At 38.0% G+C, this 16,555-nt stretch overlaps 5 protein-coding genes across 6 annotated transcripts; 2 read left to right on the forward strand and 3 right to left on the reverse strand.

Annotated features, from left to right (window-relative positions):
• Positions 1-1,865: 1,865 nt before the first annotated feature.
• On the reverse strand, positions 1,866-5,052 carry LOC111793847 (putative leucine-rich repeat receptor-like serine/threonine-protein kinase At2g24130). Its single transcript, XM_023675909.1, has 2 exons — positions 2,421-5,052; positions 1,866-2,346 (listed from the first exon to the last, which is right to left on the reverse strand). Exons 1-2 carry the CDS (start codon positions 5,011-5,013, stop codon positions 1,949-1,951), a joined length of 2,991 nt encoding a protein of 996 aa, XP_023531677.1. The 5' UTR covers positions 5,014-5,052; the 3' UTR covers positions 1,866-1,948.
• Positions 5,053-6,911: 1,859 nt separating this feature from the next.
• LOC111793481 (CDK-activating kinase assembly factor MAT1) lies at positions 6,912-9,694 on the forward strand. 2 transcript variants are annotated; one of them, XM_023675386.1, is made up of 7 exons: positions 6,923-7,019; positions 7,342-7,599; positions 7,747-7,872; positions 8,284-8,357; positions 8,431-8,534; positions 8,714-8,779; positions 9,176-9,694. In XM_023675386.1, exons 3-7 carry the CDS (start codon positions 7,808-7,810, stop codon positions 9,434-9,436), a joined length of 570 nt encoding a protein of 189 aa, XP_023531154.1. In that variant the 5' UTR covers positions 6,923-7,019; positions 7,342-7,599; positions 7,747-7,807; the 3' UTR covers positions 9,437-9,694. The 2 variants fall into 2 exon arrangements, with proteins under 2 accessions (XP_023531153.1, XP_023531154.1); XM_023675385.1 differs by lacking the exon at positions 7,342-7,599 and having other exon boundaries at positions 6,912-7,019.
• Positions 9,592-12,333, reverse strand: LOC111793479. The gene is made up of 5 exons (XM_023675383.1): positions 11,505-12,333; positions 11,102-11,341; positions 10,849-11,022; positions 10,653-10,759; positions 9,592-10,580 (listed from the first exon to the last, which is right to left on the reverse strand). The coding sequence occupies exons 1-5, from the start codon at positions 11,631-11,633 to the stop codon at positions 9,782-9,784; spliced, it is 1,449 nt and encodes a 482-aa protein (XP_023531151.1). The 5' UTR covers positions 11,634-12,333; the 3' UTR covers positions 9,592-9,781.
• A 119-nt stretch (positions 12,334-12,452) lies between these two features.
• On the reverse strand, positions 12,453-14,691 carry LOC111793482 (50S ribosomal protein L35, chloroplastic-like). Its single transcript, XM_023675387.1, has 3 exons — positions 14,348-14,691; positions 13,925-14,041; positions 12,453-12,681 (listed from the first exon to the last, which is right to left on the reverse strand). Exons 1-3 carry the CDS (start codon positions 14,606-14,608, stop codon positions 12,604-12,606), a joined length of 456 nt encoding a protein of 151 aa, XP_023531155.1. The 5' UTR covers positions 14,609-14,691; the 3' UTR covers positions 12,453-12,603.
• An 85-nt stretch (positions 14,692-14,776) lies between these two features.
• On the forward strand, positions 14,777-15,970 carry LOC111793484. The gene is made up of 2 exons (XM_023675388.1): positions 14,777-15,700; positions 15,769-15,970. The coding sequence occupies exons 1-2, from the start codon at positions 15,465-15,467 to the stop codon at positions 15,902-15,904; spliced, it is 372 nt and encodes a 123-aa protein (XP_023531156.1). The 5' UTR covers positions 14,777-15,464; the 3' UTR covers positions 15,905-15,970.
• The last annotated feature ends 585 nt before the right edge of the window (positions 15,971-16,555 follow it).

A 16,555-nucleotide genomic window follows, 5' to 3' on the forward strand; every position in this document is an offset into this window, starting at 1 on the left:
CCAGCAACGTGCGCTGCACGGCTCGATGTTCGATCTTCTACAAGAGGTATTAGCCTATTCTCCTTTCCTTTGTCATTAACAACAACATATGCTACAAATTTACTGAAAAATACTGTTTTTTTATTTTAATGGACAGGCAATGCTGTACTTTTGGTTTTGATGAAGCATTGTGTTCTACAGCCGTGAAGTTTAACTGTGAGTTTTGTTGATGAATCCGACTTAGTTTGCGTTTGATTTTCTTCAACAGACAGGATAGAATGGATTTGAGTTCATAGAATCTGTAAAGTGTATAGATCAGATGGCATAATTCTGTACATAAAACCAGCTCTCTTTTAACATACCATTCAGATGGAATTTATTGTATTTACTGGAGAATCATAAGAATTTATCGTATCATCTTCTACTGCAATCATTATCAACTCCCACTTGAAGGATAAAACTCACTATTCCATGTTGTTTGCCTCAATTGCTTAGTTTCGTTCTTCTCCTAGTTTATTAGCACACCCCATTTTGAGCTATCTATCCCCGGGCTAGGTTGCACCCCTTCTTACTTTGGAAAAGCAAGGGCATCTTACGTCATTGAACCGATAAATTAATCATCTTTCGGCTAACCTAACATCTTCTATTCCTTAGGACCAACAATGGGTAGTATAGGAATATTCACGCCTTCCGACCTGATCTTAGGCAAACTTTATTTCACAACAATTTCAGTTTTGAGTACACGAGCATCATCATGGGTTAATACCCTGCTTTGTGGTAGATTTAGAGTCGTCTGGTTGCAATCTTACGTTGCTAACAAGCTGTTATTTGGTAGGATTCCACAATCCCTCTGTCTTTTTCAACAAAAGTACATAAGATATATATCTCCTATAGCAGTATCCAACAAAAGGCTACTCATTTTGTAAACTTTTTGATGTTTTTATGTTGACCTTTGAGAAAGTTGGCTTACCAAGATATATCATTATCTCTTTTCTGGTACAAATCCACATACCCTTTTGGGAAGCGAAGCAATCTTGTTTTGAACATAAATAAATTTGTAGATAATGGACACAAATGGTTGAGAAATAGATATTCCAATGGAGCTTTGAAGTAGGAGCAAATGATATCAAACCACAATGCTCACCCCACTTACAATAACAAAAGCTCACCATTATTATTGCTTTGTGTGGGAAATCAAAACAGGTATGTTTCTCCATGATACCAACCTTTTTGAATCACTCATAACTTAGTTACACCTTTTTGTCTTTCAATCTGAAATTACAGTGTCACGAAACACTTTAGTTTACTTTGTTTATTTGTTTTTATCCAATATATGAAATCTCACGTCGGTTGGAGAAGGGAACGAGTCATTCCTTACAATTGTGTGGAAATCTCCTCCTAGCAGACATGTTTGTAAAACAGTGAAGCTGACGGTAATACGTAACGGACTAAAGCGGACAATATCTGCTAGCGGTGGACTTGAGCTTGGACGGTTACAAATTGCTACTCGAGATTTTAATAATCATTGAAAAAAATTATTAATAGTATAAAGGTAAGTTGATGATTGACTTAAGTTTCAACGCTAAAATACTTTTAATCAACTTTTAATCAACAATTTGGATCTTTTATTACCAAACAAAAAATTGGGCATGATTTTTAATTGTTTATTATTATTATATTACTGAAATAATATTCAGTAATTAGATTTAGGGCGGCTGCTTAACGGCTACTACCTCCTGAAATTAAAAATGTCAACGAAAATTGTCAACTCTACAGCAGTAACAAATCGCCTCCATTTTTGAGTTTTTATCCACTCCATTAAATCTTTATATTTTGATTAATTCTAATTAGGAAACAAACAAATAATTCAATAAATTCTTTAAAAAAAAAAAAAGAAAACTACAAAAATTTCAGTTGATGAAACCATGTCGGAAAACAAATGGATCAACAACCACCGTTAATAATTACATCATCGCCGCCGCGTATAAACCGACGACAGAGAATGCGAGAGATATTCCTTCAAACGCGTCATTTCTTGAGCCACGTCGACCATGGTGGGTCTCATCGACGGCGAGAACTGCGTGCACATCACCCCCATTTCTATAACTTCCACTATCACTTCCCGCCACAGCCTCTTGCAAGGTCTTCGCCCAGTCACCGCCTCCGCCGCCCTGCAGTATCTATCCATGGCGTCGTCGACTAAAGGGTCTAGGCTGTGTGGGTATTGGCTTTTGATCCATTCGTGAAGCCCTGCTCCTTGCTGGAAAGAATGGTCTGTTGGCCGTTTCCCAGTTATGAATTCTAAAAGAAGTACTCCGTAGCTGAACACATCCCCCTCTGTTGATGCGCTTTTTCCTAAGCCATATTCTGCGTTTTTGAAGGCGGAGATTATGAGTTTACGCCATAAATACAACTGTAATTCGTTTAATTAGTGAACTTACCAGGAGCGATGTAACCAACGGATCCACAGAGCAAGCCATGAGTTGAACTGAAAGAAGCCGAATCATTTTGATCGTCTCCACCGCTCACCAATTTGGAAATTCCAAAATCAGTGACTAAAGCAGTCATGTCTGCATCAAGGAGAATGTTGCTTGGTTTAAGATCACAATGCACCACTTTCACCGGCGAATGATGGTGTAAATACGCCACTCCTTCAGCCACATCGCTGCAAATGCTCACCACTTGAACCAAATCAATCTTGCACCAACTGGGTTCTTGCTCTTGTCCCTGCCTTGGATACATATGGCTTTCCAAGCTCCCATTTGACATCAATGGAAGAACCAAAGCCTTGAAATCTGGCCTACTACATGTTGTTATGATCTTCATCAAATTCCTATGTCTTGTTCTTTTCAAAACTTGGCATTCTCTTTTGAAACTCCCTGTGATTTCCCCTGTTGTTCTAATTGGATTCAAAACTTTCACTGCGATTTTGGTGTTGTTTGCTAGAATTCCCTTGTACACATCTCCAAATCTTCCGGAGCCGATTAAGCTGGAAGAGCTGAACCCACCAGTGGCTTCCACAAGTTGTCCGTATGAGATTCTTGGGTACTTTCTTTCTTTTCTCTCTGCTTCTTCTTCTTCTTCTTCTTCTTCTTCTTCACCTTCTTCCAAATCCCTTTTGTTGAAAACTGGGAAACGTTTCCTCAGTTTGGATCTTAGAGCTGCTAATGAAACCCCAATCATGCAGAACACCAAAGCTGCTGATGAAGACATCAAAATTGAGAGGATATGCCGCTTGTGCTTCTCTCTGCATTTCGGTAAGCCTTTGATTGAGCCACACAGATCATTGTTTCCAAGGAACGATGAGATTGTCAGCCATGAAAACACTCCATCGTTTGGGATTTTCCCTGAAAATTTGTTGAAGGAGAAGTTGAGCTGTTTGAGAGTTGAAGATGTTTGAAGACTGTCTGGGATGTTTCCAGTTAACTGATTGAAAGAAACATCAAATGTTCGGAGATACGAGAGTTCCCCAATTGAAATCGGCAAAGGCCCATCGAAGGAATTGCCTGATAGATTGAGGATTTCTAGTGCAATACAGTTCTCAAGCTGAGATGGAATTGAACCTGAGAGATTGTTGGAGGACAAGTCGATTGCAAGGATCATGTCCATTTTGGTGAGCTCCAATGGCAACGGCCCTTGTAAATGGTTGCTTGAGAGGTTCAAATACAATTTCAAGCTCCTTAATCCTGCAACTTCACTAGGAATAGCCCCTGAAATTTGGTTGCTAGAAAGGTCCAAAATCTCCAAGTTGATGCATTTCCCCAAGCTTGATGGGATTGTTCCTGAGAGACTGTTTCTATAAAGAACCAATTCTCTCAACTGGGAAAGATTAGCCAAAGCCTCAGGAATAGAGCCAGAGAGGTTGTTTCGAGACAAATCAAGAAGACCCAGACGAGGAATTTCGCCAAGGGAAGATGGGATTTCACCAGAAATTGAATTGTTTGAGAGATAAAACCTCTCGAGATTCCTCAATCTGGAAAGCTCAGAAGGTATCGTTCCATTAAGAAGGTTACTAGACAAGTTCAAAAGGGTAAGATTTTTAAGGTTTGAAATGGAAGGAGGGATTGCGCCATAGATAAGATTGCCATCCAAATGAAGCTGTGAGAGATTGACATGAAGATCACCGATAATGGAAGGAATCTCTCCACCAAGACGGTTTCCAGCTAACTCAAGCTCTCGAAGCTTTGAAGAATTCATCAAAGAAGCAAAAAAGGGTTGGAGATTTGAGTTACCATCATGGCTAATGAACTCATTGTCAGACAAGTAAAGGTACTGCAGCAATGGCATTTTGGCAACAATTTCAGAAGGCAACTCGCCGCTGAGCTTATTTGACCCCAAATCCAGCCATTTCAATTGGGCGGAGTTCGAAAGCGCCGCAGGAACCTGTCCCACCAATTTGTTTGACCAAAGCAACAGATACATCAACTCTGGCAAATGACATTCATTTCTTACAGGGATTTCGCCGCCTAATGAATTGTTCGACAAATCTATGTATTTCAAACACAAATTCGACCCATTACAGAACAGCATCTGAGGAATTTCCCCTTCAAGTTTGTTGCTACCCAGATCGAGAAACGCCAATTTCTGAAGAAATCCAAGCTCTGTGGGGATTTTTCCATGGAGGTGGTTCCATGACAAGCTGAGTTGTTGAAGATTAACAAGAAACCCCAACTCCATTGGGATTGAACCTTCGAACCAGTTTCTAGAGAGGTCGAGAATGGTTAAGGAAGAGAGATAAGAAAGAGATGGAGAAATTGTCCCTTTGAGGGATTTATCGCTGAGATCGAGCTTTTCGATTTCTTGGGTTGAATTATTGCAGTTAATGCCAGCCCAATTGCAGAAATGAAGCGTTGAAGAAGATTCCCAGTCCTTGAGATAGTTCTGTGGGTCAGAAACGATGGCGTTTTTGAACGAAAGCAATGCTGCTTTCTGAGAAGCGCCATTAACAGAGGCTTCTTGTTGAGCAGAAGCTCTGTTTAGTAAAAGAATTGTGAAGAAGTGGAAAAGGAAAGCACAGAATTTGCCGAACTCCATTGTTGAGGATGGAGTTGGAGTTAGAACAGAGGAGAGAGAAGGAGATGGGGGTGTTAATGAAACAGGGGGCATGAACAGAGGCTTTAAGGGTAGCAAAGGAATGTAAATGGCTAATAAAATAGTTAAGATCATATTTGACTCTACAAAGACTTTTCGCAACGAGTTGCTTTTTCATTTTCTTTTCAAATGAATGCTTAAGAATAATAGAGATTTTGACTTAGAATTAGATTTTTGTCACATGATAAAACAGTGATTATATCGATATAATTATTAGTTAAAAATTTTAATAGTGATTATATCGATGTTTAGGTAATAGTTATTATTATTATTTTTTCTATTGTTATTTATTAAATTTAAAATTATCTTATCAAAAATAAAATTTAAGAATTTAATAGATACGTCTTACCATCTAAATAACAATTAAAATTTAATAAAAAAATTAAAATACAATATTGTTTAAAGCAACCATATTTTCTATATGTGAAAGTTAGAGACAGTTATTAAAAAATAAAAGGAAATTAATTAAGTTAAAATATTTCGTTCAAAAAATATGAAAAAGAGTATTGTGCCAAACAGGCGTTGAGAGAGGGAGGGAGGGAGGGAAGGAGGAGGTTTCGTGGCGCGTCTGATGTTTGACTTTGAAATGGACGAATGGGGATTGAGCACGTGAAATTACACACGCCGCGTAGGATATGTTTAGGGTGTGAATAAATATGGTGGCCGACACGTCAGCAACAGTAGAAAGGCGAGGCCTACCCCCAATTTTTAAAATTGAAAGTACATAATTAAATAATGATTGAAAAGAAAAGGGAAAAAAAATGGTGGAAATGTGGGATTGGGATGAAATTAGTGGATTATGTGCTGTTAAGGGAAGATAATTTCTTTTTTATTATTATTATTTAAATAATAATAATAATAATAAATAAATAAAAGAAAGGTGGGCTTGGCTTCAATCATGGTATATTAGTCTTTATTGTGGTCGTAATTGGATAATTGATGAGCTTAAATATTTGAAACGCTATAATATCTTTTCATTTGAAAGTGTTTTTATTGGGTCCCTTTTCGAGAAAATTAATGAACATAAAACAAAAATGTGCTTTATTTTTCAAACCTCCATAATGTCAACTAATTTTTGCAAGTTGAAGTGTGTGTTCATTTGGATATATTTTAATTTTGAAATCCAAAGTATGAAAATTTGTGTTACATTCTAAATTCAACCCTAAGAAATTAGGTTGATACTAACAAATTTTAATCAAATTATGCAAATAAAAATGAAAAAAAAGGTAGCTAGCTAGTAAGCTATGGAGACTAGTATTGTAATTTCAACTAACAATTTTTCAAATGCTAGTACCCAAACTACAAAGATAGGAAGCATTATTATAATATATATAAAAGTGGACCAAAAAAATTCAACAAGTTCGATCGGATAGAATTTTTGGTTTGTAATAAATTTTAATAATTATAGAAAATAGAAGCGTTGAATTTTAGAATTTAAACCGCCGCTAAAACGTCGGCGTTTCCTTAATAATCGTGGAAGGCTTTTATTATTTTATTTTTATTTCAAATCGATAATATCAGTTTTCTTTGTTAATTACTTATATGCCCTTTGAAACAAATGTGAAAGGCAAAGAAATTTGAATATTGCGGCTTTGAATGCAATTTTGTCTGCCAAATCCTGGACTCGCTGAGGCAATGGGAAACAAGTTCGGGAAAGTAGCGTTATAATGAAACGGCAATGAGGGTACCTTTAGGCCCAATCTATGAGAATGTTATTGGGCTATCTTAGGCCCAGAGCGAATGTTCTTGGGCTATCTTAGGCCCAGAGCCAATGTTCTTGGGCTATCATAGGCCCGGCCCGAATTTGCTTTTGTTACCTTCCCCTCTCCACTTTATTCAATGGAGGTCTCCCACCTCCAAACTAGCAAACTCCCCTTTCTTCAGGAATCAGGGCTCATTCGAGGGACCGTCTCCGCCGCTAAGGATCTGAAACCTTTACTGCGGTTCAGGTACTCTTATTGTTTTAGTTAGCTTCTGTCTTCTATGCCTTTGTTGCTGAAATTCAGTATGTTTCGAAGGGTCTTTCCGTCGTTTTTTGCACCCGACTGTAAATGAAATTAGGCTGTTTCTCTCATTCATTTCGGCTGTTATGTTTGGAACATCGACTTTCAACGTGCTTGACTCTGTTTTATGCATAAACTTGTGTTTTGGAGGCTACTATTTTTGAGTCTAGGCTCATGATTTTGTGCCGAAATCAACTTAATTGTCTATTCTTCGCGTAGATTCGGTTTTTTGTAATTTGAAATGAGTGTGTTTGTTTTATAATGCTAGGATCTTTTTTGGAGGAACCAAATTTGAGACTACTATACCACGTCGAAATCTCCATAACAATTTACACGGGTTAACCAGTTATAGATTTCTAGTTTCTTCTGTCGTGCTCTGTTTGCCCAATGAATCAGTACTTCAACGAGCTTACTAGTTCGTTTCCAAGCTATCAATCGTATTTGACCGTCTGTTGATTCTTGTTTAATGATCCTAACGTGCCATGGGCATCTCTTGATGCAAGGCTGTACTGGTCTATTCTCGTGGGTACGTTATTGAATTAATTTACAAGTGATTCTGGTCAGGATTCAAACTTTAGAATTTCATGAAAATCGTTTATTCAGAATGGAAGTACCACACATTTTGGTTTAGTGTCTCGAAAGATACATCAATTTCTTGTTTTTGTTTTTGCAGGTATGGCTTTGCAGGCAAGTGAAATATAGATAGAGAAAGAAAAAAGCTGAAAGCAACAACAATGGTTGTCTCCAGCGGTGTTTCTCATAGTAAGGAAATCAGTATCAGGAGGAGGATTGCTAGCATGTAAGTCTGACGCTGCTGCTCTACTTCTTGTTTTTACTCTTTATGTTTGTTTGAACCTTCTGCGCATACTGTAGCCGCATGTCACTGCTTTATGATACAATTGCCGTATATGATTGCATTGTGCGTTTGGAATTGGAGAAGCAAAGGTTTACACCTTCCCAGATGCTTGTAGTGAACTAGGTATAAAGAACCAAAAGACAAAAGTGGTGTTAAATTTTTTTTACTGCAAAAAGGCCTACATTTAAGGTCTCAAAACTTCCACTGAACGTGTGGAAAATAGATGGGTGTTCTATTGATGTTTCAATTTGAATTTATTCAATGCTCATGTTATTGAGTTGTTTCTTGTTCTAGGATGGCGTACATGAACATGTATTTAATGTCTGAGGTGTCTTTGGTATTTCTTTTTTACAGATTCAACAAGAGAGAAGATGATTTCCCATCCCTGAGAGAGTACAATGATTATCTGGAAGAAGTGGAGGACATGAGTATGCTCTTCCAGTATGGTTACTCTATCTCTTTACCTAGAATCATATTTGACCAGAAAATTTTATATTGCAGCTTTTAACTTGATTGAAGGCATAGATGTTCAAGCTATTGAAGCAAAAATTGCTAGATATCAAGAAGAAAATGCCGAACAAATAATGGTCAACCGAGCTCGCAAGGTATCTAGTTTATTACTTTTATGTATAAATTATTCCTTTATTCTCCTTTTAGCCCCAAATTGAGGACCTTGGCTCTCAATCACTATTTTTTTTTTCTTACTTGAGACATAACTGCCCTTTGAACTTCATGTTTCACTTTTTACTGAAAGGTTAATAAAACTTGTCGAACTATTTGATAGGCTGAAGAATATGCTGCAGCCCTTGCAGCAAGCAAGGGAGTTCCCGCCCAGACAGACAATGATGTGGTGAGCACATATTTCCTGTTTTAAATTGCTCATACTTTTCTGTCTTCTATCTGTTCCCTTTTTTTTTTTATTGTTTATTGTTAACAATGTCTTTTGCATCAAATAAAAAGGTCTGAATTGTCTTCTGGATCCATCCTGATTGAAATATTGTAGTGTCATCGAACTTGCTGTCAAGTCTTTAAATAAGTGCTCACTTTTTGTTTCCTTATCATCTCCAAAGGTTGATGTTAATATGTTTCCATAAGTAACAATTCTCAACTCTGTATTTGGCTTCCAAAGGGATAGAACATAGAAGCTAGTAGAATAGTAGTACACGACACTCGATGTTTCTTTAAGAAAGATCTGGAGCAGAGAGTCCGAACAATTCTCCTAATTTTCATTTGATTGTTGTTGCAGGCTGCAGATCAAAGCTTCCAAGCAGGATTAAGCACAGGCACACAAGGTCAGTATGCACCTACATTTGCTGGAGGGCAGCCACGACCTACAGGCCAACCTGTGCCCCTTGGTGGCGGTCTTGACATGCAGGGCTATGGGCTTGACGATGAGGAAATGTTGAGGCTTAGAGCGGAGAGAGGTGGAAGGGCCGGTGGGTGGAGTGTAGAGTTCAGCAGAAAGCGTGCACTTGAAGAAGCGTTTGGAAGTATTTGGATCTGCTAACTTACTTTTTTACAAAGGCAATCGGATTTTGGCACTCGAGTCCGAATGGTAAACGATTAATTGTGCACGTTTAATTCTTATTTAGTATTAACTGGATTATATATAATATTAATTGTCTGTAGATATACCAGTGGGTAGAGACGAGCTTTTGTGAATGCGACTGGTAAATTACTGGTCTGATATTTATTCCCTTAACTTTAAAAAGTATTTAAGAATTAAGGTTTATAGTTTGTGGTCAATTGACTGTGAACCTATTTTTACACGTGAAGCATTCTTTCTACGTGCTACAAATTCCAGAATTCCCATTCCCCATACTATCCAAAGACCTAGAAAGTTAGCTTGCAATCAATTATCTTCATCTTCATCACCATCTGAAATGTTATACAAGAACTTCGGAAGCGATGCAATTCGAGGAAGATGCAACAGCAAGTCTGCAAATGAATCTTTTCTTGACATAGCTGATGGTTGCATGCTTCCAGAAACATCCTTCGTTTCTTTTGGATGAATCTTAATATGGCTTTCCGAATTCCTGCCATCCCTCAACTCCCCAGCATCCTTCAGCTGAACATCCTCTTTGTAACCGAGTCCTTCAACACCGTTGGTTGGAAAACTTTGAACTGCAGGAGGTTCTTTCTGCAATAGGCAGCAGAGAGAATCGACTCTTGACATGAGTGATGCCTCATCAGAAGCTGCTGTCAATTGATTGTCACTCAGCAAGTAACGTGTAATTTCATTAAGCATTTCTTGGCATTCGGAACCATCATCAACAAAAGGTGACTCTGTGAAAGTCATTTGTTCTGAAATATGCTGTCCAATGTGGTTTACGAGGTCACTCATTGACATGGATGGATGAAGCCCCGAAACCTTTATCTGCTCCCAGTTCCTTGCCATGCTGCTAACTTCAGTAATTCTTCTATTTTCTCCCATCTCATGAACTACAGATCGATTGTCATTCACTGGTTGCTCCAAACCACGGATGCTGGCTTGCTCGACCGTCGTAAAACCAGAGGCTGTTGGTTCAAAATATGGAGAACCGAACACAATCTCTGGTTGTCGGCTTAAGAAGTTTAGGCGTGAGTCACATTGGATGAGCTTTTCAAAATGCTTGTTTAGATACCCTTGAGGGCATTGCAGAAAATGCTGCCTATACACCACAGATCAAATTTACATAAATTTCCCAACGCCGAGGAAAATAAAGCGAGAAATGAAGATTTACCTCTGCATGCTGGCCTCACCACCCGTAAAGTCAGCTGTTGCCTGCCACAACGTGTGCTTTCTTGGTTGTGGGTTGGTCTCCCTGAAGAAAAGAGGGCGTCTAGCCAGCTGCTCCAACCAAGCACATAAATACATCAATAAATCATCAAACACAAAGTAGCTGAAGGGAAAATCCATAAAGAATGAGGAGTCAATACCACAACATATAGTGTAGCAGGACCATCATCTGGACAATTCGCTTTTAAAGCCATAATATCTGACCATTGCACCTCTATTTTACTTTTGAGCCCACCCACAAGGATTTCCCAAACAAGCTTGTGCTTAGCATAGTAACACTTCGCCACCAGATCACCTTCATGTCTTGACTTATACTGCCATCATAACATGACAATGAGTCAGCTCACACATCTTTGCAAACCCAAAAATAGTACCATAGAATTCAATAAAGACCTCCCAACGACCAATCTTTAAATGGGAGGCTGGGAAGTTTGAAGCCTTTAGTTTCTCGGTGCTACCCGACATGGTAACGATCTCGGTTTCCTTTTCAACAATGAAGTCAAAAGTTTCAGAGTTTGAATCTCCAGCTGTTGACGAAATCCCCTGTGAGAGTTTCATTTGAATTAGATCCAACAGGGAGGGGGTCTTCCTAAGCGTCAAACCAAGAGGGCTATGCTCATCAAGCGGATTATTCTGTGAAGAGGTTGCAGGTAATGTGTTAGGTCCCGAAATTGACTGACAATTCACAGACAAAATCAAGAACTATGCCATAAACTTAGCCAAACAAATCAGAATTTCATTAAACAAATTCAACTCAGAAAAACATATCAGAGGCAGAACAAAACAGAGGAAATACCTTTTGAAAATCAGGCTTGAAGCGCTTGTCCAAGTGATCATGGTGGTGGTGAAAAGAATCATCGCACTCACGCTTCACCGCTAACTTCTCCGGATACAAAGTCATCTTGGGATCCACAAATTGCACCATAGAAGAAAGGAGAGAAGTTAAAGAACCCTAGAATTAAATGAGGAGGAGGAGGAGGAGGAGGAGGATGAAAGCTGAAGTTGGCATCGGCGCTTGGTGGCGAAGGAGACCGATTGTACCAACACGTGCAGAATTTAAACTCCCACGTACAGAGACAAACAAGTCAAATAGGATGTGAAGTTACGGAAGTAGGGTTGGTATATTAGAAGAAGTTTTGGGGAAGGTAGGGGTATGAATGTAAATTAAGGGTGGCCTTGACTCTTGATGCTATGATGTGATGGTTGACACGCAAGAGAAATTTGGATTGCGTAAACAAAAAATAACGGCGACGGCTGGTGGCTGGTTTTTTTTTAAGCTTTGTTAGGTAATGGGCGGCCGGAGTTCTTGCCTTTTCTACGTCAACGGCTGACGCGGGAGCTCCATTTATATATGGTCTCCTCTCCAATCATTTTAGATTCTATCTCTTTTTAAGCTCAATAATTACCAAATAATTAGTATCTAACTGCCTCTGTTTTAAATTAACCTATCATATTATAAGTCACAAAAAAGTCAAATCCCTGATTAAACAAAATTGAGATATGGTTGACTCGATCACAAAAAAGTCAATTCCCTAAGCAAACAGAAGTGCAATTGCCATCACGCTACGGAGTTAGATTTTTATATGTTGAGATAGAACTGATCAAACAAGTTAGACATATTCGACAAGGACAAAATGATCATCCCAGATCCCCGTGATTTACAGAGGAGATGACTTCGGTCTTATAGCCCGACAAGATTAGCAAAAAGAGAGGAGAGGAAGAGAATTAAAAGAAAGCACCATTATGAACTGATGGAATAAACTAGAGAAATAATATTAAAAAACAATCAAACTTAGCTCTTTGAGGAGTTCTGGAAAATTGAAAATCATTTGGTTACAATTACAAATGAACAAAGTAGAGCCAAGATCTAATGGGGTGAGGTATGACCTCTACCTCTACTGCGCTTGCCTGTTCACCTTCAGGTATGGCAAAGCACCGATCACATTATCGTAGTCACTTCGGCTAACAGGGTGCTGTGTTGAAACAAAAGCCAATCAAAGGCAACACTCAGTAACATAACAACAAGATATGCGACTGCATGACCACTACCAATTTGCCTTACACAGCAAAAGCAACACACCAGAAGTTTGGTATCATTTTATTTTATGGCAAACAGTGAATTTCATCCTCTTGCAGTACTAGAAATCTTCCCAATGTCAAGGCACTTAGTTCATAATCACAAAATCTTATAAATAAATATTATTGATAAAAGAATTGCTAGGTGAAACACTTTATTTCTCTAACAGTTCATTAACCATAAGCTATATGATATAAATGCAAAAGATCTATGGGCTTAATGGGTAAGCCTTAAACTTACACCGAGAAAAAGACAAAAAGTCGGGACGAGGCTGTAACAATCTAGGTGGAGTCAAATTTAAACAAAAGAACTTCTTTTTGATGTTTCCATAAACATCTATAGAGTTGGCCTACGACTACAAGAAATCAGTCCGGGGAAGTGTCAGCTAATCCCCAAATAGGAATCACTCTGCTTAAAGTTGGGAAAGGGAGAACTATCAGAAGGCTATGAAACAAGAGACTACCCTTCAAATCCTCCTTGCATTCTAGCTATTAATAACAAATTGAGAAGTACAAAATTAAAATCTACCCGCAGGGAAAGATAAATGCTAGGGGGAAATCAAGTTCTCTTGACCAGTTGGTCATCATTTTATGACCAGTTTTTTCCTAAATGAGCTCTATGATAGCATTGGGATTGTTGTTTGATTCTGTTAGGAGTCACAAACCTCCACAATAATATGATGTTTTCCTAAAAAGTTTCGTACCAATAGAAATTGTGTTCCTTACCTATAAACTCATGATTTTCCTCTTATTTAGTACTACTCTCAATCATTCTCAACATATCCAACTATGACAACTGGTTAATAACTTCACATTAGTTCATCCTTCCAAGACAAACTTAATTGAGTTGTGCATGTCATAAGTTAACAATATGATTGGGATAGAATCAACAGAAGAAAGAACTTCCAACTTCGGTAAAGATTATTTGTAGAACTGGATTGACAACTTGCATTCAAGAAATGAAGATTGATGGAATAAGGTGTCGAGAAATCATACTGATTGAAAATAGTGCCAGCATACCCTAAATTTTGATCGATTTGTACAAAACTTCTTCCAAAACCAAAATCAAGGGTCCAAGTTTTAGAAACGCAGCATTCAGATTCAGAGTCGTGAACATAAAAATAATCAATGAAGACATACCATTTTGGAAAGCCGTAATTTTCTCTTCGTGTTCTTCTTGTACAGCAAATGCTGCTTTCCTGCTCTCCTCCGAACAATTTTCCCCCGACCCGTCACCCTGAATCGCTTTGCCGAAGCCTATCCAGCAACACCAAACAATCAAATCAGAATCAAAAGATGAAAATTCCAGTAGAAAACAGAGAGAAGAGGCGCTTATTATTTGAAATAATAATATTGGCCCCTTCAGTAAGCGTCTATAATTGGATATTTTAAATTCAGCCTGCGATTGTCAAATCTTACTGCAAATTCGAACGAAAATAGCAACTAGACACATTAAAGCTATCCAGAAGAATGAAATTGACTTCAATTCAATCAAAATACAATCAGAATTGAACCATACAAGAATATCCCAAAATACACAGAGAAGAGAGACATCGAGAAAACCTTGTGGGTTTTCATTTTGTAGCCTTTAGCAGCGACAACAGTCAGAGGAGTAGAAACTTGAGGACGGGGAGCGATTTGACATGACTTCTGAAGGAGAGCAACTCCAACCCCGGAAATGTTGTGAGAGGAACTGAGCCTCAACGAGTTCGCCTTATTGAACGAAGCGAGCCGGATGGAACTATGAGAGACGTGAAATGATGGCCGAGAGCACAGTGGCGTAAACCTAAGACCAAAGACCACCGCCGCCGAAACAGATGCCATCACTGAAGCTTCGAACCCTCTGGTCTTTCTTCTTCTTCTTTCTGCCAATCTCTACGAGCCTTAGCCTCCGCCTGCTGTGTGGANTTTTTTTTTTTTTTTTTTTTTTTTTTTTTTTTTTTTTTTTTTTTTTTTTTTTTTTTTTTTTTTTTGTAAGAAAAAAATTAGTCTCTAGCCATTTTTAATGTTAAATGCATAAATCATAAACGACTTAATTTACTAATTAAAAATGAAAAGAAACATGTTTTCTTTCTTGAGCGGACCACTGTGTTTGAGAGGTCTCATTGGGTTAGCGGGTGAAAGTGAGTCATCTTGGACCCTCCAAGTAGTAGTAGCTAGACTCGTTTCAAAACAAGAAAGGTGAAATCATTTTTTCGTGCACCCAACCTTAGACAAGGTCGATCTGACGTCTAAGATAGTCGCGAATCTTACAAGTTCCTAGGGTATCAAAACCTGAGTGAAGAATTGGGATGTCACCCATTAAAGTTTTGCACCTTGATCCATCCCCTGAATGCAGCAGCTACATTCAAATTGTGGGCGAATGTGAGTGCGCGGAGCTCTTTGTGACACCAGTAGAAAAGGGTATATAAAGTTTGAAAAGTAGTGAAAGGAAAGCGTAGGATGATCATAGATAGTCCTCCTACTCTTTTATTGTCATAGCTAATACAATCCTTTTGTAGTGAAGAGTGGGCATGGAATCCTTTTGCCCAAACCTGATAATCGACAAACAGGAAAGGAATATTCTAAAAGATTTAACCGGAGAATTCCTACCGCCCAGAATGTGAAAAAAGATGTGGCTCTAATTAACTTCACCCGCCATTTATTTCAGATTTTCCATAATCCTCGCATGTGATAGGGAATGCCGATCGCAGATTCAACTTTTATCTTCACGGGTCTCTCTGCCCTACCTCATCCCCTACTTCTCAGCAACAACAATGCCAGAAAATTCGGGACCACATCGGCAAAACGAACCGGCGATTCCGATTCCGATTCCATTTCATCGACGCAACTCAAATTTCCATCGCTGAGAGTTGCAAATCCACTCCTCGCCCGATCTGTCGTTGCGGTACTCGGATTAGGGTTCGTCGATGCAGGGTATGAAAATTTAATTTCGTCTTCGTTTCCACTTGAATTGAAGTTGAATTAGGGCTTGAAATGATCAGGTACAGTGGCGATTGGTCTAGAATTGGCGCCATAACCAAGGAGACTGAAGATTTGTTGAAGATTGGAGCTTTCTTGGTGGTTCCCTTCTGCGTATTTCTGATTTTTTCTTTCTCCGAACAGACGGATTCTTCGTGAGTGTACGGACGATGCATCGTGTAGGTTCTATGCATTTTCAATCAATTTTAAATTATTGTTAGTTTAGTCTTAATTTTGATTATTTATACAATTTCAATAAATAAATAAATAAATAAATAAAAACAACACGACCAATAATAACTTTATTTTTAATCTAAAGTTGTTTTAAATTTGTTCCATTAATTTTTTCTTTCACTCTCTCAAAATTTTATTTCCATTTCATATAAAAGCATTTACAACCCATTCTTGAAATTTGTTTTTTTATCCAATAATAATAATAAAATGATGAAATATAAAACGTTATTCACTGACAAAAATATTTAAAATTATATTAGTTTAAATTTATATAGATTTATCGTGTATAAACCATTAATAATCACAATTTAAAATTACACATTTAGCCTAAAAATGGTATCCTATCTTATACAACATACCATTTAAGAGAGCTAAATTATAAACATCAAATATAAAGACTCATACCATGCCTAGATTAAAATCAGCACCAAAATTGAAAAATAGAAATATCACATCACCTAGAGGAAAGTTGTTTTTCTAAACGTCTTAAATGCTGCAACGTTGCATTATTGAATGGAAAAATAAAAATGAACGAGAAAATGACCTTATAATGTGGCATTGCTCGAATATGTAGAG

The sequence above is a fragment of the Cucurbita pepo genome, chromosome LG04, assembly GCF_002806865.2.
Source record: "Cucurbita pepo subsp. pepo cultivar mu-cu-16 chromosome LG04, ASM280686v2, whole genome shotgun sequence".
NCBI classification, from domain to species: Eukaryota; Viridiplantae; Streptophyta; class Magnoliopsida; order Cucurbitales; family Cucurbitaceae; genus Cucurbita; species Cucurbita pepo.